The sequence below is a fragment of the Lactuca sativa genome, chromosome 7 (genome assembly GCF_002870075.4).
Source record: "Lactuca sativa cultivar Salinas chromosome 7, Lsat_Salinas_v11, whole genome shotgun sequence".
Taxonomy (NCBI): Eukaryota; Viridiplantae; Streptophyta; class Magnoliopsida; order Asterales; family Asteraceae; genus Lactuca; species Lactuca sativa.
In genome coordinates this window covers 135,266,005-135,286,333 of record NC_056629.2, presented here as the reverse complement: position 1 = coordinate 135,286,333, position 20,329 = coordinate 135,266,005, and the positions used below count along the sequence as shown (strand labels likewise).

General features: G+C 33.4%; 1 protein-coding gene across 5 annotated transcripts; it reads left to right on the top strand.

Annotated features, from left to right (window-relative positions):
• The first annotated feature begins 3,348 nt into the window (after positions 1-3,348).
• On the top strand, positions 3,349-11,104 carry LOC111911189 (uncharacterized). Of its 5 annotated transcripts, none has more exons than XM_023906975.3 (20): positions 3,349-3,497; positions 4,383-4,443; positions 4,561-4,671; positions 4,825-4,887; positions 4,974-5,044; positions 5,130-5,229; positions 5,313-5,383; positions 5,688-5,788; positions 5,886-5,989; positions 6,272-6,325; positions 6,397-6,452; positions 6,554-6,592; positions 6,703-6,847; positions 7,167-7,345; positions 7,789-7,856; positions 7,965-8,037; positions 8,115-8,176; positions 8,265-9,201; positions 9,428-9,718; positions 10,676-11,104. In XM_023906975.3, the coding sequence occupies exons 2-20, from the start codon at positions 4,387-4,389 to the stop codon at positions 10,950-10,952; spliced, it is 2,859 nt and encodes a 952-aa protein (XP_023762743.1). In that variant the 5' UTR covers positions 3,349-3,497; positions 4,383-4,386; the 3' UTR covers positions 10,953-11,104. The 5 variants fall into 5 exon arrangements, with proteins under 5 accessions (XP_023762743.1, XP_023762749.1, XP_023762753.1 ...); XM_023906981.3 differs by having other exon boundaries at positions 3,400-3,548; XM_023906985.3 differs by having other exon boundaries at positions 3,402-3,529.
• The last annotated feature ends 9,225 nt before the right edge of the window (positions 11,105-20,329 follow it).

Here is a 20,329-nt window from a genome sequence, read left to right as displayed (position 1 = left end):
ACTATGTTTGTTGTGTGACTAGGTGTTTATCTGCCAAAATCGGTATTCTCACATGGCCAACTTTATGTGGCGTTGTCCAGAGGAATATCACGTGTCAATATCAAGGTATTAGTAAAGCCGAAAAAAACTTTTGATAACGATGGAATCTACACATCAAACATCATGTACAAAGAAGTTTTATGTGATTAACAAAGTACAATCAACAACTTATTATTTTACGATTTCTTCAAATATGTATCATTTGATGTTTAATGCAGGGCTAGCAGATGAAGCAACATGATTGCAGATTGATGTAGTTTATATATTGGACATGTTATAAATGTACAAAACTACATGATTGCAGATTGTTGTTATATATATATATATATATATATATATATATATATATATATATATTGTAAAATCAAGTATGAACTATTAGATGAAATTCCAAATATAGACTCCACTTCTGTCGTATTGTATAACTATGCACCTAGCAAGAAACTATCCGTTGAAATGAACTATTCGACACAAAATAGTCTACCAAATGGCCGCAATAAATAGCTCACGTTTAAAGGAAACTAATCATCACTGATAAAACTATCTTCCGAAAGAAACTCTTTGCCGCCCGGCGCTTAGCGCGGATAAACGGTTAGTATGTATATATATATATATATATATATATATATATATATATATATATATATATTGTGATCAATAAAAACAAAAATAAAAACTATACTCTTCAAGGATAATAAGTAGTGATGAATGGTTAATTTAATAGTAGTAAAAACAATAAATTAATCTCTTATTGGAAATGCTTTTAGCTTCTATCCTAAATCTCAGATATTAAGTAAAACTAGTGATGAGGCCCGTGCGTTGCACGGGTTGAATTTTTTTTTTGTTGATATTTAGTGGATCATAAAAATAGGATGCTATAATTGGTTGATTATGAAAGTACAATGCTTAAAAATGGAACATATGAAACACAACAAAAGCATCAATTAAAACGCAAAATATGGTTAAACCTATTTCTTATAAAGCTAGTGTTGAATGTACACCTGCAAACCAATTAAATGAGAAACTCATTGCAACAGATGAAAAAAATCAAAAGATTAGGTCATAATGATTTTAGGGACATGATGATTTGATATTTTGACATACAATTTCAAAGATAAAGCATATAATAAGAAACAAAACTAACAATGTTAGCATAAAGATACCTCCCGGAAGTTTCTGGAATATAGGAACAAAATAACACCGACAAGTAGCCAAGTAATAACCATAGAATGTCCAACAGAGAAGCTTTTTCTTCATTCTTTCAAATCCAATTTTCATAAAAACACACAAAATATTCTACCTAAGAGAGGAAGTCAGGTTTGCAATGCTACCTCATCAAAGAATTCCAAGTGTTGATATTTGGTGATTAGGACAGATTATGGTAGGCATCTTGCATTGGTCAAGTGCATCTTACAAACATAGAGTGATTATTTGAATACTTGTTGTATTTTAGTCTAACATGCATGCTATTGCTTCATTCAATTCTACTATCATAGTTTCAGTTAAATTAACTCAATAAAATTAACCAAAGCAAAACCATAAACGATAGTAAGGTAAGCATAACTCAGTGTTGCACCTAGATAAAGAAAGATAGCCATCATCATCCAAGCTAACTTCCTGGTTTTGATTTGAGTTTTTGAAGGTTTGATGTTCATTTTTGCTTCCAATGTACTCAGAATCTACATTTTAGCATCAACATAAAAAAATACCTAATCTCAAAATTGGGAACTGAAGCGTGTTCCAGACACATGTTCATCACGTAGTTTAATCATCATCATCGGGGATTCAAATTCAAATTACATTCTCAATATGATCCATATTTCATCGCTTAATTCCAGTTAGAGATTTATATGTCCAAAACGTAGATATATGCTAAATCATGTTCTAGAACTTCAATATAGGATTAATCATCGTAATCAAATTGAGAGGAATTATTAGAGGCAATTAAGCTCACCTCATGGAAGCGAGAAGGCGAAATGAGAAATAAATGATCCTGAAAATTTCGGCGGACATCCTATGTGAATCTCGCTCAGTACATGATCCTTCGGAGTGCCTTCTAATAAATTCGTTGTCTATGGTGCCGCTGATACTTGAATTGATTCTCGCCCGTGGCCGTGCATTTGACGAAACCCTACTTCGAATTCTCAAAGTGTGTACTCCCCATCATCACCTAACAATCTAAAAGTATGAAGAGTAACTGCTTCCTGGTGGTGGCGGCGAACGTCTGGTGTTAATCCTGTAAACAACCACCTCACAACTAATTGTATTTTAAATTAGTGTGGTACAACAAACTAAAACCAAAATCAAATTCAAAATTGAATATGAAGAGCATATCCCAAGGAGACACGCAAAAGAAGCGGTGGAGGCCGGCTGCGAAAGTACGTATTCCCACATCAACCCTGATTCTATTTTCGATTGATGGTGGCGGTGGGAAGCATCGATGTACAGGGGGAACAGAGGTGGAGGTGCAGTCGATTCTATCTGGAAAACATGCGTCACAAGGCGGCGAAGAGTTTCAATCAAGGAAGAATCGAGCGAGAGAAGTACAACAGAGTAGATCAGCTATGAGGAAAAGGAATACAGAAAGCAGTAAGCAGCAGAAGCGGGGTCGTTGAAGCGGTGGAAGGGTAAACATAAAAAGCAAAACCAGGGGCGGAAAAAATGGAAGTGGATTAGTCGAGAAAATAATTAGAGAAATAAGTGGAAAAAGAAATCAATAAAGATATACAGTAAAAAAAGAAGCGGTTAACAGGTAAAAAGAAGATAATTTTTTTTGACCGTAGGTACTATTCCTAAGAGCATTGAGCTTTAATCATATGTTTAATGACAAAAAACATTTATATGGCAAAAAAGTGTGTTTTTCATTATAATATAATCTTGTGTGAAAAATTGTGTTTTTTAAAATTAGACCATGTAAAGCATTTCTTTATTAATGTTTTTTTTTTTTTTTAATTAACAGCCATTCCGTTGAGGTTGTTAACTATGTACTTGATTGTTATCCAAACCTCTAGTAAGGATCAAGAGTTAAAATCCCAATAGAAAGACTAAAACTATTAAAATTGGATGGCCATAGGGACCAAGACCTCTTATTTACTCTAAATTATATATTATATATTATATATTAATCGAACCTATATGCTTTCATTACAACTTAACATTTGAAGATGCTACAGAGTTTCCCAGTTTGAGAAAGAAGACAAAACGCCATTAGGTGCAACAACATAGTTTTGAAATTGGGTAGAAAATGTAACGAATAAAACTTTAAGACCAAAGTTGTAGATTGATGAATATATAGTCCAGCGAAAGTATTGGAATTCACTAAAAATGTTCAACAACTATGCGTTAAATTAATTTTATACTATTCTTATTCTCAGTTTCATGATAGAGAACTAGAGCAGTTCTCTACATCAATCGCTACGGAATCTTTTACTGAATCATTTCTTCAAAACTTCGCCAGGGTTCGTGAAATTCATCACTGGATTTAGTTGCGGTTTAATTCTTTCACTTACGTATGAATGAGGAATTCTTAGTTGCTTAATTGCTGATAAATTTGCTTTACCGAATATATGCTTGTTTTACCTAAACTGAACTTTGTTAGCTATCGTAAAGAACTCTGCATCTGTTTTTTTGTTTCCGCATTGGACGTAGAGTTTAAGTTTTTTCTGCGTAAAAATTGTCATTGATTGGCCGAAATATGTTATGATCGTCGATCCTAGTATAACTGTATGATTGTACTTTTTTTAGGAAGATAGGTTTTCAAGCAGATTTTTTGCTTTATTACTTAAATTTCGTGGTATCTGAATCTTCATATTGATTATGGAAAGCCTTTGACTTCGCATTTTGTTGAATTTAAGTTTGTGTCTCTATTCACAAGAATATAGTAGCAATGGAATTGGTAAAAAAAATGCAGGTGGCGTGTGTGCTTGATTGTTAGCATCAATGGTTTCTGATATAAACATGCTATGATTGTTGAAGCAATCGGTATAAGTTGTTACAACTTGTTAAGATGAAAAGATTCTGCAAACGATTCTTGTAAAATTTAGGTTCCATTTTTTACTGTGGACTTGTATGGATTTTGATTTTAACTCAATATCAACAAAAACTTTTTTGATGCTAGAGAAAGGTTAATCACTGTATTAATCAGTTACGTTGTGGACTCCAATGGATCACAATAAAATTCAAACACCTTTTATATTTGAGAAAGATTGATCACTAGATTAGTTAATTAAAAAGGTACCGACTATATTACATCAAAATGAAATTAACGCAGGATCTAATGCTACACATATTTGCTGAGTTTTTGGAAATTATAGTTGATCTTTTTATCTATGTTTTTTTTTCAGGGAAATGACAGCAAATAACTATGATGCTGATAGAGAAGCTTCTGATGCTAGTATTATCAAGGTACATGGATAATAATGCTTCTATTCTGATATTTTATCCATTTTCAGGCCTCTCTTGTTTCTGTTTATTCCTAAAATTTATTGTGATCTTTTTAATTAAAAAGAAATATCTTTCCAGGGTAAGGTTGATCCAGCAAAACCTGCATCCCTTACATGGAAGAGGAAACTAAACACCAAGGAAATTCCCCTTTCAGAGTTTGGTTTAAAGTTCAAAGAAGTAATCCATATGGTATGTATGTTTTATATTTATATATATATATATATATATATATATATATATATATATATATATATATATATATATATATATATATATATATATATCAAGTGATGCAATTTGTTTACATATCAGCTTTTTTAATTGTTTGCTTCCTTTGCATAGGCTCCATTTTTATATCGGTTATGGCGTTGGATACGAGAAGATGCTGCAAATGGAAATGGAAATGTAGTTCTTTTAATTTATATCAATATTTCTTTGATAAGCATTTTAATCATGACAATTCAGTAACTTATATTACTATATTGTTTTAGGGAACTAACTTTAACCCTTTCAAGAAACACTGCTATTCTTCTTGTAATGGTGTTCCTTTAGGGGGTATTGGGTAAGCTCAATTAGCTTTTGTATGATAAATTGATAATCACAACTCTTTACTTTGGTCATTTTATTTGTAAAAACACATCTGGCAGTGCAGGCAGCATTGGAAGGACATATAAAGGCGAGTTTTTGCGTTGGCAACTCTTTCCGAAAACATGTGAAGAAAAACCAGTTTTAGCAAATCAATTTTCTGTAAGTTTTTTCTTATTTAGTTATTTTTATCAGATATTCATCACTGTAATAATATTCCTAAATTACTTTTTGACATTGTGCAGATGTTTGTGTCACGACCAAATGGAAAGAAGTATTCGACTGTCCTCTGCCCACCAAACCCAGAAATGCTGAAGTAAGAAACTTTCTATTAATTTTTGACAAATCTTCATAAATGGTCCATGTGGTTTCCCAGAATATCAAGTTTAGTCCCTAACATTTTTTGTCTTCAAGGATGGTTTAAAAACTTTTCATAGATAGTTCTTATGGGCTATGGCTAAAACCGTCTATTTTGGTCTCTTAAGTCAGAACGTGCAAGGCATGTGAGAAAAAAAATCGTCTTTTACAAACAAAATCACTTCCCTACAAGAAAAAAAAGTAATATTTGTAGAAAGTAGAAAGAATTATTAATGAAAATGAAGATAATGTGAAATTAACAGAGAGAATTCGGTTGATGGGATTGGATCTTGGGACTGGAATTTCAGTGGAGAGAAATCTACATATCATGCATTATACCCAAGGGCTTGGACAGTTTATGATGGTAATTCTCATATTTCTAATTCCCAAGGTTGACTACTGGTCTAAGTTTGACTTTTTTTTTTGTGTCATCATTGACCAACCCTTTTTCTCTTATGTAGGTGAACCTGATCCTGACCTCAAAATAGTTTGTCGTCAGATTTCCCCAATTATCCCTCATAATTATAAAGAAAGCAGCCTTCCTGTAGCAGTATTTACTTACACGGTATGATTATGTCTCTTAAACCCCATTGACAAATGACATGACATGACACAACTTGTACTGCTTTTGGTCTGACATTACTGAGACTGATGTCAATGTGACAAATATTGCGATTTTTGTCCCATCCAAAAAGTGTAACATGATGTCACAGCGAGTCACTCTCAATCTCTCCTCTGTACAAAAGACACGAATGCCCTCCTATCATGTCCTGTGTAACATAACATACATTAAAAAGCTTCTATTTAGATAACATTGATCTTTATCATTGGCTGTAATCTTGTTTAGCTATCAAACACTGGGAAGACTGCTGCAGATGTCACTTTGTTATTTACATGGGAGGTAAGTTTTCATCATTTTAGGTATTTCAGAAAAACAAAATAAGTAAAAGTTGATATTCTCACTTATTTTAGAATTCTGTTGGTGGATCCTCTGGATTATCTGGTCATCATTCCAATTCAAAAATGGCGTAAGGATGTTTACATGTTAACCTCAGATTGTACATCCATATTGGGTTTCAGGATTATTAATTATATACTTTGTCATAAATGTTAAAAATATTGTTATCAGGGTGAAAGATGGCGTTCATGGAGTACTCCTACATCACTCGTAAATTCTTGTCTCCTTTATTTATTACTTCATTAATAATTAATCATGTGTCGTTCCATTTGTGCCATATGCAAGAAATAGCAAAATACTTTCATTTATTTTAATTACAGGAGTGCAGATGGGCAACCCCCTGTAACATTTGCTATTGCAGCACAAGAAACAAACCATGTTCGCGTTTCAGAGTGTCCATCCTTTATAATATCTGGAAACTCCAAGGGTCTCACAGCAAAAGACATGTGGAATGAAATTAAAAAGGTTGGTTATATACAAGAAATAGCAATTTAATTTCATTTAATTGTTTTTTACAACATCCTACTTTCGTTTACTGTACTTTCAGTTTTATTCTTATGAAGGCATCTGCCAAATTATAGCACTGTACTTACGATTTTTGTCTAATTAAGACATTGTACTTTGAAAAATCTGACCAATTATACGAATGAAATTGCTATAGTGGGATAGTTTTTTCAAAGTGCAATGTTGTAGTAGGTGATAATGAAAATAAGATGCTATAATAAAAAGATAAATGGAAGTAGATTGCCATTTCTTACATTTAGCCTTAATTTTTATGATTCAGAATGGTTCTTTTGATCACCTTGATTCCTCTCAACTACCAATGGTTTCAGAAGCAAAGTCATGTATAGGTGCGGCTATTGCAGCTTCTGTGACCATACCATCTCAGGCTGTGCGGACTGTTACCTTCTCATTGGCGTGGGACTGCCCGGAAGTTGTCTTTCCAACCAGGACTTACCATAGGTGACTCACCAAACATTTTCTTTTCTCAAACTTTATTATATATCAAAAGGGCTAAATTCAAGAAATAGCAACATACTTTCATATATTGGTTTATTATATTTATAGTATCCTACTTTCATTTCGTCCTATTACATGATCCTACTTTGAAAATCAACCAAATTATCACAATCTCAACCAAATACAATGCAGTTTTCACAGCTATACTTTTGTAGACTTTTTAAAGTGCAATGTCCTAATAAGAATAATTCTGGAAGTGGAATCCTATAGGTAGGTAGATAGTTCAATATACAATGCCTTAATAAAAAGAATTGAAAATATGTTGTAGTACAAAAAAATCAAAGTAGGATGCTAATGCTTTGATAAACAAACAAATGAAAGTACATTGCTATATCTTGCATTTTAGCGTTATATGAAAGCTTCTTACAAGGGATGTTTTGTGACAGGCGTTACACCAAATTTTATGGTAGTCATGGGGACGCAGCTGAAAAAATCGCACATGATGCTATTCTTGGTGATGCCTTCTTATCTATTTTAGTATTTTAAAGTACATTGTTGTTCCAAGAAAGTTGTTTTTATATATTATTAACAATTTCAATTATTGATTTTTTATGAAATTTAGAACATGGTAATTGGGAGGCCCAGATAGAAGCATGGCAACAGCCTATCCTTGAAGACAAGAGGCTTCCTGAATGGTAATCCAAAACCTCTAATTTAATTTTCTTTCTTTTCACTGCCCTTACTAATCTCTAATCCTATTGCCTTTCTTCAGGTACCCAATCACTCTTTTCAATGAATTATATTATCTCAACTCAGGGGGCACAATCTGGACAGGTAACCCTGATTTTTTTTTTTTTTATTATTTTTTTATCAAATGAAACCAGCTCAAGTTTATGTTCATAATCTATGTTTTTTTTTCCAGATGGACTACCTCCTGTACACAATTTATCAACCATTAATGGAAGACAGTTCTCAGTTGATAGATCTAACATGGACTCTCAAAGTAACGGTGATACTAATACAACTCATCATCAACACGACACTGCTGTTAACGTTCTTGAAAGAATGACGTCAGTACTCGAAGAAATCCACAACCCCACATCAAAAATCTCAGCATTCGGTACAAATCTTCTACAAAAAGGAGAAGAAAACATCGGGCAATTTCTGTATTACGAAGGAATAGAATACCACATGTGTAACACATACGACGTCCATTTCTACGCATCATTCGCCCTAATCATGCTTTTCCCCAAACTCGAACTCAGCCTCCAACGCGACTTCGCTTCCGCCGTCATGATGCATGATCCCCGTAAAATGGATATTTTATCCGACGGAGTATCGGTCCCGAAAAAAGCCCTAGGTGCTGTCCCTCATGATATCGGAATGATCGATCCTTGGTTCGATGTTAACTTCTATAACATCTACAATACAGACCAATGGAAAGATCTAAACCCTAAATTTGTCCTCCAAGCTTACAGAGACGTGGTGGCTACTGGAGATAAGAACTTTGCGAAAGCTGTTTGGCCTTCAGTTTATATTGCAATGGCGTACATGGAGCAATTTGATAAGGATGGAGATGGGATGGTTGAAAATGAAGGGTTTCCCGATCAGACGTATGACACGTGGTCGGTTTTGGGTGTTAGCGCGTATTGCGGTGGGCTGTGGGTGGCGGCGTTACAGGCGGCGTCTGCTATGGCGGGTGTAGTTGGTGATAAGGGGTGTGAAGAGTATTTTTGGGCCAAGTTTATGAAAGCGAGGAGTGTGTATGATAAGTTGTGGAATGGTTCTTATTTTAACTATGATGATAGTAAAGGGAGGACAAGTTCGTCCATTCAAGCTGATCAGTTGGCGGGACAATGGTATGTTTAAATTTGAACCACCTTTATTATACAACATTTAAAACATTTAAAGCTAGCTGGTATATTCGGAAAATTAAAAAAAAAAAAAAAAAACTTCTAAGCCAACTTATCAACTATTCTTTGGCTTGCCAAAAATGACAATTTGAAAAACTCGAAAAATAAGCTAGCTTATCAGCTGGTTATGGTGCGTCACACACAACCTTCAATGGGCTGTGAATTTTGGTAGGTATACTCGAGCATGCGGGCTTTCTCCGATTGTTGATGAAGAAAAGGCGAAAAGTGCATTGGAGAAGGTTTATAATTTCAATGTTTTGAAAGTGAACAACGGGAAGCGTGGAGCTATTAATGGGATGCTACCCACGGGTGAACCCGATATGTCATGTACCGAATCGAGGGAAATTTGGACAGGAGTTACTTATGGAGTTGCTGCGGGTATGATTCATGAAGGCATGATCGACACTGCTTTCCACACTGCAAGTGGAGTGTATGAGACCGCTTGGTCCGAAGAGGGATTTGGGTAAGTCTACTTAATAGCAACGTGATTTCATTTATTTGTTCATTATAACATTCTACTTTCATTTCTTTGTATTAAATCAATGTTATTCAAATCCAAAGAACACTTTAATATCCTAAAGAGGTAAGCGACTTTGAAAGTTGTTCTAAATTGGTACTTTTTTTTAAACAAACACCTTATCCTCAAGGTGGAAATCTGGGTTGGATCGTCTCCTAATTCCCCATAATTTTTTATCTCTTCCTCATCGACTTGTTTTCATCGATCATTGTGTGGATCAAGCCCTTGGATTGCATGAGCCTTACCGATGGTCTGAGTTCCGTTTCTAGCTATTTGATGAACGTGGCAGGCCCCTTAACCGACCCTTCATTTTTTTCAAAGTTACTGACATAGTCTCTAGTTGTCCCCTCTTGACACGCTTATCCCCTCACTCCAACAATACCATGACAAAGCTGCTGCCTCCATACATAGGGCTGCAACAGTACGGTATATCCACCCGTACGTTTCCTCTCCCTTGAATAAAGGCATCTTCAATTCTCGAACTCAATGAAAACAATCAAAATATGACAAAGTGTCATATAAACAAATTCTAAAATCCTTACCTTCTTACCCAGTCCCTTACTTCTTCAATACGCTTCTTACTTTCTCTCACCAATCTCGTTTCTTCTTCGTCAGAGAATGTTTGTTGGTGGGTGAATCCGACCGGATACTTTTATTCTATCATAATAAAAAAATCATATGGAAACCCTATATATAAGTGTTATGAGATAATCTTGTCCTAAATTAAAAGAGACTAATAGATACCCGAATTTTTAATAAAGATAACTATTATCTAATTTCAATAAATAATTAAATATTTACTAATTAGTCGATAATCTTGACCAAATCAGCAAGTCGTATCGGTTAGTCATAAGTAGCATTATAATTTGCAAGCTAGAGCTTGTACTCGTTTCTTTTTTGCAGCTACTCTTTCCAAACCCCAGAAGCTTGGAATACTGATGGGCAGTACAGATCTATGACATACATGCGGCCTTTAGCAATATGGGCTATGCAATGGGCCCTTACACAACCCAAAATGCCGAATAAGAAAATAAAGCCCGATTTAAAGCCCGAATCTTTCATGAGGCAACATATCGGGTATACAAAAGTGGCCCGTTTACTAAAGCTACCAAAGGAGCAACACACAAGAAGCATTTTGCAGATTATTTTCGATTACACTTGCAAAAAGATGAGCACGTGATATTTTTAGTTGTTTGTAATATTGCTATGTAAGTGCTTCATATTTATCATATTGATAATTGTGTCTTCAGAAAACCTCAATTTATTACAAACATGAAACTATATGCATAAATCCACCATGATTTTATAAAAATACTGTTAATTATTGATGTCTATGGTTTGTTTGATGGATATGTCATCGAAGCACTTATAAAAGTACTAGTAATTGAGCTTAGATCAAGTAACAAGGTAATGAAGAAACTCAAGGAACAGGTCTAACATAAACAACAAAGATGAAGTAACTTTGAAAAAATGAAGGGTCAATTAAGGGACCAGAACAGGTTGGAATGCATTCTTTGGTTTCATTGCTCCAACTTTTGAAATATGTACTTTAACATAAACAACAGGGCTCAACCAGTTTGGGGCTCTAAGCGACCAAAAATTTGGAGCCCTTTGATATTTACTATACTTAGAGGGTGTTTGGGATTTCATTCTGAAGTTTAAAAGGATTTTTATCCAAAATGACTTATTGACTTATGAATGTGGGAAAAGTAGTTTTTAAAAAAGTGTTTGGATTAGATTTTTAGTGGCAAAAGTCAATAAGTTAAAAGTGTTTGGCTAACTTATTGACTTTTGCTTGTTTTTTTATTCTAATAAGTCATAAGTCATTTCAAGAACTTCTTCAAAACTCCTTTTCAAAGGTTAAACCAAAAGTCATTTTAAAAATCTTTATTAATTATCCAAACACTTTTTTTAGCTTATTAACTTTTCAAAAAGTCAATAAGTTAAAAAGGAGTTTTTAGATGAAATCTCAAACACCCCCTTAATGTTATAAACCTTCCTCATTTATCCGGGCTTGGAACCGACAATAATAAACTAAAAAGTTTACAAATGGCGGAGTTAATTTTTTTTTTATGTATATGTTTTTGTGAATATATTTTATGACGTAATATTAATTTTTCTAGCTTTTTTAGATGCAAATTCTTTAATAAAATTTTCATAATCAATTTCTTTTACTAAATGTTTTTCAATTGACAAAATAGCTAATTCATTTAATCTTTCTTATGACATTGTAGATCTTAAATAATTTTTTAATAGTTTTAATTTAGAAAAACTTCTTTCTGCAGAGGCAACGGTTACATGAATAGTTAACATAATCCTATAGGCAACATATGCATTTGGAAAAGAACTAAACTTTTTAATGTAATTAAGTATATTAATGATTTTATCATGTTCTAAATGTACAATATGTCTTAAAAGTTTTAATTCATGAAATAAATCAAAACCATCAATATCTAAGCTATCATCATGCTTTAAAGATTTTTCTAGATTTAAATAATGTTCTTTTAAAGTATTTTCATCAAATGATTTTAATTTTTTTTATACTAAATAGAAAACCAAAAATATTTTTGAACTTGTTAAACTGCTCAAATCTACTTTTAAGTGAAGTAATGACTTTATCTACTACATATAAAAAGTAATCAGTTTTAAATAACTGAACAGGAGTTTTAATAGTTTCATTCGCAACATTTTCATCATATCGTCTATTTCTTTGAATGATTCGTTTTTCACGAAATTTAGGTTTTACATTCATTTCTAAAGTCAATTCTTTTGCATAATCTAAAGCCTTTTCAAATCCATTTTCTCTATATTCTTCAAAGAAACACAAAAGTTCATTTAGTTGATCTATGGCATCATCTATACACATATCATTTGATTGCAAACTTTTACTAACAGTGTTAATAACAAACAAAACAGCATACCAAATAATCATTCCTAATAAAAAATCATAGTTTTGAAGTTCATATGTAGCTAAACATTTAGCTTCACTTTTAATTTTTGGATCTCTTACAACTTTTGGATAATTGTAAAAGTGCTTTTATTAATTGTGGTGCTTGAAATCTAATTGCTTTTTACACTTTCTACCCTACTTTCCCAACGAGTTTGTGATAATGATTTAAGTGTTAGGTTTGATATATTATCTTGTAATATTTTCCACCTTTGAGTTGATGAAACAAATATCGAATATATACGTTGTATAACTCCAAAAAAATTTCACTAGCTTTATCACACGAATTAGCCATATCACAAATTACTAAAGTTAAACTATGACAACCACATGGAGTGTAGAATGCTCTAGGGTTAATATCTAACAATCGTTTCTGTACACCTTGATGTTTTCCTTTCATATTTGATCCATTGTCATAACCTTGACCTCTAACATTATTTATATCTAGTCCTATATTTTTAATTTCATTAACTATAGCATCATATAAGCCTTTACCGGTTGTATTATCTATAACTAAAAATCCTAGAAAGTACTCCTTAACTTCAATTGGAGTTGTTGAAAGATCTAAACATCGTAAGATAATTGACATTTGTTCCTTATGACTTGTATCGGGAGTACAATCAAGTATTATTGAAAAGTATTTAGCCTCTTTTATTTTTTTTTAACAATTTTACTTTTAACTTCTTCTCCTAATAAACTAATAAGTTCAATTTGCATATTGTGTCAAAGATAATGATTATGAATTTCTTTGTCATTAATTCTCCTAACATGTTCTTGCATAATAAGATCAAATTCCGCAATCATTTCAATTATAGTTAAAAAATTACCATTATTTTCTTCATAAATCTTTTCATTTGTTCCAAGAAATGCTATTTTATTTTTTCCTAAAGTTTTTACTACAGCAATGATTCTTATTAACACATTTTTCCAATGTTCTTTTTCTTTATTTATTTGTTCTTGGATTTGCTTGTCAATTGTTTTATTATTTGCTAATCTAGTTTCTAAGTCAATCCATGACCTCATATTAAGAATGTGTCCGTTACTTGCTTCGTGTCTTTTTAATATACTAGAAATATTGTTCCAATCATTATTACATTTATGTGCTAACGAACATGTAGATGTATTCACATTAAATAATTTACAACAAAAACAAAAACTCTATCTACATCTATGGAATAAACCAACCATGTTCGTTCGTATTTTTCTTCATTTGGTAAGAGATGTACTAAAGCTTCTTAAATGTTAATCTTTTGGAAATTTAAAATCATAAATCTTAATAGGACATTTTTCTACAATTAAATCTCTTAAATTAGTAGTAATATTATTCCATCTACTTGGATCATATATGTTTAAAGGCGTGTTATCATCTTCACAATTATTTTGTTCGTTATCAATTTCAATATTAGTTTGTCCGTAATCATTTTCACTATTAGTTTGTTTGTTATCAAATTCAATATTACTATGTTCGTTATTATTTTCATTATTAGTTAGTTCGTTATCAATTTCAACATTAGTTTTTTCATTATCATTTTCAAAATTAGTTGGTTCATTATCATTTTCAATATTAGTTGGTTCATGATCATTATTATTAATATTAGCTTTTTCTTGTTCATTATCAACATTAGTTTGTTGTTGTTCATTATCAATGTTTTTGTTTGTAGTTAAATATTTTAAAAACGACCATTTTTGTTTATCTATAAAAGTTTCTTCTTGCATTTTTCGTTTCCTTTTTGAAGCGTCGGATTCGTATTTTCTCTTTGGCATGATTATTAATTATTTGATTAATAATAACTATAAGTTTATAAGATATGGATTGGGATTATACCGCCCCTGAAATAATGGAAAACGATGGAATCTGTCAATCTGGAATCAATGAACAGTGGAATCAGCCGATCTGAAATCAGTGAACAATGGAATCAATGGACAACGGAATCTTCCAATTTGGAATAAAAAAATCAGAAAATTGAAAAGATTAACAACTTTGATCATTCATGTCATTTGGATAAAGCCAAAACAATTAAAATACAAATTACATAACTTAATAATAAAACATTGTGTTTTAATCACAAGAAATTATATATAACATGATGCCAAACAAGAATCTCATTCAAAACAAAACCAAATTATGAAGCCAAACAACTTAAACTTTTTAGATAATTGAGTTAACGGTTATGTGACACAAAAGGATTTTACCTGAAGTAGAGCCATATGTTTTGACTCTCCCATCTCTTAGATCTTTCAAGTAGTTAGGGCAGCTTTGTCTCCAATGCCCCTTCTCTTGGCAATAAAAGCAAATGGACTCTTTTGGCACAGCACATCGGACAATCACATACTTAGTTTTTTCTGGACTTCCAATGTTGCTAGTATCCATTGAAGTTTGGGAGTTTGATTCACTAGACAAATTTGCTTGACCAGCACGCCAAATCATTGCTGATTCAGCAGCTATAATCAAATAGGTGAGATCAATTAGGGTCACGTCGTGGTCCATCATGTAGTACTCTCTAACGAACTCACTATATGATTCAGGAAGTGACTGAAGAACCCAGTCAACAGCCAACTCGCTTGAAATCTCGACACCCAACATGCTTAACCTATCAATGTGTGACTTCATCTCTAAGACGTGTGCACACACAGGTTTCCCATCTTCGTGTTTACTCGCCAAAAGGGATTGAGTGAGCTTGAACTTTTCAAGCCTTTGAACTTGTGGGTCAGGGAGAAAAATTGGAGGAGGTGGAGGAAGTGAAGCATGACTCTCATTTCCTTGATCGTATCTTGGAACGTCATCTTCATTTGAAAAGCTTGTTCCAAAGGATTTGGGAAGACCATTGTAAGATGTAGACATCTACAAAACGGGAGAAAATTCAAGTTAAGTTGATTAGAATTCTTGATGCAACACCCAAATGAAACATCAAGCTAGGATCCAACACAATACTCTACAACCTAGAAGAGGGATGCCGTAATCTAGTTGCAAAATATTTGAAGGTAGGTAAATGACGATTTACCAATTTCCACCATGAAAAACGAAAAAGAAGTTTAAGTTTTAAATGAATTGAAACTCCTAGATCTTTTGAGATTCATTGAACTTTTCAATGGCATGTATAATCTCGATTATGCCCTACTATTTGTGACTGGGATGCCGAGGATCACAAACAAGGTGTGAATAACCATACGAATCATGTGGTGCGCCTAATGCTACTATTACCTAATCAATGTGCCGGTTAGCCACACACGCTCCATTGATCTATGATAAGCATCGAGCCACCCTTCGCCACCAATGTCATCCCCAAATTAGTGTTCCGGTTAACCACACACGCTCCACTAACGTTTGACAAGGGTACGAAGTGTAATTCCATGGGTTAGCATACAATTTCACATTTTTCCTAAAGTAACTATGATTTGGGAATTTGAAAAAGCATTTAGTTACTTTGTACTTCATTATACTTATAATGGAAGGTTTCTGTCCTATCCTACCCGTTCGGCTAACGACCCTCCACTAGTCAAGAGTGCGGTGGGTAAGAGTGGATACCCATTCAATCGCCATTTTATAGGCAATTTCCTTAAACGCCCCTTATAGACCAGCTTCGTGAATGAGGCCTACTAACGGTAAGACTGACTATTTACTCATACATATATAATATTAGACTTTTAATGTTATGTATAGTAAAGGGTGTATTTTACACTTTTAAAATACTAGGTGGTTTAATTTAGTAAAATTATACTTTTAATTTAATTAAATGTAAACCAAAACTTTATGGGTTTATTAAATCACTTTTAATTATACACTTTAATTAATTAATAAAACCATAAGGGTGTGATTTGAACTTTTCAAATTACTAGTGTTTTAGAATTTAACATTTCAAAATTAAACTTTTAATCAACTTTTAAATTCCAAAACTTGAGGGCAAGTTTTGAAACATTTCAAAACATTAGGGTTTAGAATTTAAATATTTCAAAATTAAACTTTTAATCAAAATTTAAATTCCAAAAGTTGAGGGCAAGTTTTGAAACTTTTCAAAACATAAGGGATCAAATAACAAATAACGTAAATTAAACAATTAATTTGGTGATTATCTATATTTGACCTAATCTCATTTTATTCATAAGATAATTACCAAAAAATTTAAATAATCCATATTTATCATATAAAGAAACTATTATTTAAAAGATTTGAAATTATCTTTTGTTTTATGAAGGATAATCACCCAATTATAATAAAAATCGGATTTTATCATAAAAATACGTTTTTGGTATTAATCCTTCAGCAAAACAGCAAGAAATCCCGATATTCCCTCTGTCTGACCCTGGACTCGCCGAGTTAGGGACTGGACTCGCCGAGTCAGACAGACTCGCCGAGTTCATCCACTGACTCGCCGAGTCAGGTCGGCAGAGGCCAAAAAATCGTTTTTCAGCAAATAATACAACAAAGCATCACATACAACAGAAACCAATCATGGCTCTGATACCACTGATGGGTTTTAGGCATAAGAACAATCCTACGTGCTCATACAAACCCTAATGCTTGGATATAGGTTTCTCTATTGTACATGCTATGAATCCAAGACTAATAAACTTAGATCTAACATATTATAAACTGAATTAGGGTTTATAGAATTACCTTGATTGTTATATAGCAATAACAATTAATTCCTTGCTTGGATTGGCTTCAAAAGCTTAGTGCCTCAAGTGCTGCACCTCTAATGGAGTCACAAACACCATATGCAACTTGGATGAAGAGGGAAAGAGAGGGGAGGCACCAAAAAACGGCTGGAAACCCTAATGGAAGTGTTGTCCACGTTTTTGGGGCTTAAGGGTCCTTTATATACATGTAGGCTATTAGGGTTTACAAGCAGGAAACCCTAATCTGACTGCTTAGGCCCTAAGCAGCCCATGGACTCCTTAAACATATCCCTTGGACGATTTCTAATGGGCTTCCCATAGAATTCGTCCAACCTATATATTATTAGGTGATCCATAGCCCAATTATAATTATCTTATAATTATAAGTTCAGTCCCCTAAGTTTAATTAATCTCTTTTAGCCACAAAATTAATTATCAATTAATTCTTGACTAATATCAATTAAACAATATTATTTCTCCTTTAATATATTATTCTCATAATATATTAATAAATCATATTTAAACCTCTCTCTCCTTAATTCATCCTACATATTGCTATGGTGAAGGCAACCCAAAAGGACCATGCTCATAATCGGGTCAAGTACATACCAAAATAGTTATGGACTTAGACACTAATCCAACAGATTAACACTATCACCTCTATTTTTACGTAGATGTTGACTAGTGTCAATTGGAGTTTTAGCTATGCTAGTATCTCCCTTAGAAATTTTTCAAGAATTTTATCCACATAGTGTGTTTGACTCAAAATCAAACCACTTTGGGTTCTTGTGATCTTCACTCCAAGAATCACATCTGCTAAACCCATATCTTTCATGTTGAACCTGGATTTCAACATATCCTTCGTGGATCTTATCATCTTGTCATCACTACCAATGATAAGCATATCATCAACATACAAACACAATATGACATATCCATGAGTGGTGTTTTTCACATAGATACACTTATCACACTCATTGATTCTAAAGCCACTTTCCATCATGACTTGATCAAACTTTTGATGCCATTGTTTAGGAGCTTGTTTTAATCCATATAGAGACTTAACAAGTTTACAAACCTTGTTCTCTTGTCCTGAGGCAATGAATCCTTCAGGTTGCTCCATATAAATTTCTTCTTCCAACTCCCCATTTAGGAAAGCTGTTTTCACATCCATTTGATGAACTTGCAAGTTCCTGATAGCTGCAATGGCAAGAACTAATCTAATGGATGTTATCCGTGTTACCGACGAATAGGTATCAAAGTAGTCTAGACCTTCCTTTTGTCTATAACCTTTGATTACTAGTCTCGCCTTGTATTTATCAATACTGCCATCAGGTTTCATCTTTCTCTTAAAGATCCAACGGTAACCTAGTGGCTTGCTACCTGGAGGTAGATCTACTAGTTCCTATGTATGATTTTGTAAGATAGATTCTACCTCATTTCTGATGGCTTCTTTCCATTGAGGTCCCTCCGAAGAATTTACCGCCTCTTGGTAGGTTTTAGGTTCACCTTCCACCACATAGGTGAAAAACTCATCACCATATGATTTTTCAACTCTAGCCCTCTTACTTCTTCTGGGTTCTATCTCTTCCTCCTCGGATAGAGCTTGTTCTTCCTCTCGAACAACTTCGTTATTTGGTAAAGATGGGCTTTCAACTTCCTTGTTCAAACAAGGAAACACATCTTCAAAGAATGAAGCATTCCTTGATTCCATTATAGTATTCTTCTGTATTTCAGGATTCTTAGAATCATGCACAAGGAACCGATAAGCACTACTACTTTGTGCATACCCAATGAATACACAATCCACTGTTTTAGGCCCTAACTTTTGTACCTTAGGTGGTGGCACTACCACTTTAGCTAGGCACCCCCACACTCGTAAGTACTTATACGATGGCTTTCTACCCATCCAAAGTTCATACGGTGTTTCATTCTTTTCTTTACGAGGTATCTTATTTAAAAGATAGTTAGCTGACAAAATAGCTTCCCCCCACATTGACTGGTTTACACCTGAACTAATTATCATGGCATTGACCATTTCTTTCAAGGTACGGTTCTTTCTTTCAGCAATTCCATTGGATTGAGGTGAATAGGGTGATGTGAATTCATGACGAATTCCATTTTTAGCACAAAAATCAGCATAGGGAGAAACATATTCCCCACCCCTATCACTTCTAACCACTTTAATTCTCTTGTTGAGTTGGTTCTCAACTTCATTTGTACAAGACAAACTTGTCTATTGCTTCATCTTTACTCTTAACTAAATATATGTAGCAATATTTCGTGCTATCATTGATGAATGTAATGAAGTATTTGTTCCCACCTTGAGTAGGAATTGACTTTAGATCACACACATCAGTGTGAATTAAATCAAGAGGTTTGGTGTTTCTATTTATTGTTTGGAAAGACAATCTAGTTTGTTTAGCTTCAACACATGTGGGGAATTTGTGATTTGAGTCAATATTAAGTTTTGGTATGTATTCTAGTTTAATTAATCGCTTAATTGAGTTGTAATTTACATGTCCTAAGCGACCATGCCAAACATTTGAACACTCAAGCAAATAAGCAGAACTAGAACTTTCATTATTCATTTTGTTTGTCACCATTACATTCAATTTGAACATGCCATTCAAGGCATATCCTTTTCCCACAAACATACCATTTTTGGACAAAACAAACTTGTCCGACTCAAACACTAGCTTAAAACCAAATTGGTTCAACAAACCACCCGACACTAGATTCTTACGAAGTTCAGGAACATCCAAGACATCCCTAAGCTTCACTTCTTTCCCCGAAGTCATTTTTAGAATGACATCACCAACACCTTTGATATCCGCGGTATCAGCATTTCCCATGTAGAGCTTTTCACCATCTTCAACTTCTTTGTAAGTGTTGAAAACACTTTTGTCATGACACACATGACGAGTAGCTCTCGTGTCAATCCACCACTCCTTTGAATTTGTGTTCATAAGATTCACTTCAGAAACCATAGT

Bases quoted from the DNA above. Each gene is read 5' to 3' on its own strand.
- LOC111911189 (XM_023906975.3), top strand. From the start codon at position 4,387: ATGACAGCAAATAACTATGATGCTGATAGAGAAGCTTCTGATGCTAGT. The intron at 4,672-4,824 runs GTATGTATGTTT...TCCTTTGCATAG, and splicing joins TCAAAGAAGTAATCCATATG to GCTCCATTTTTATATCGGTT. The intron at 7,857-7,964 runs GTGATGCCTTCT...TATGAAATTTAG, and splicing joins CGCACATGATGCTATTCTTG to AACATGGTAATTGGGAGGCC.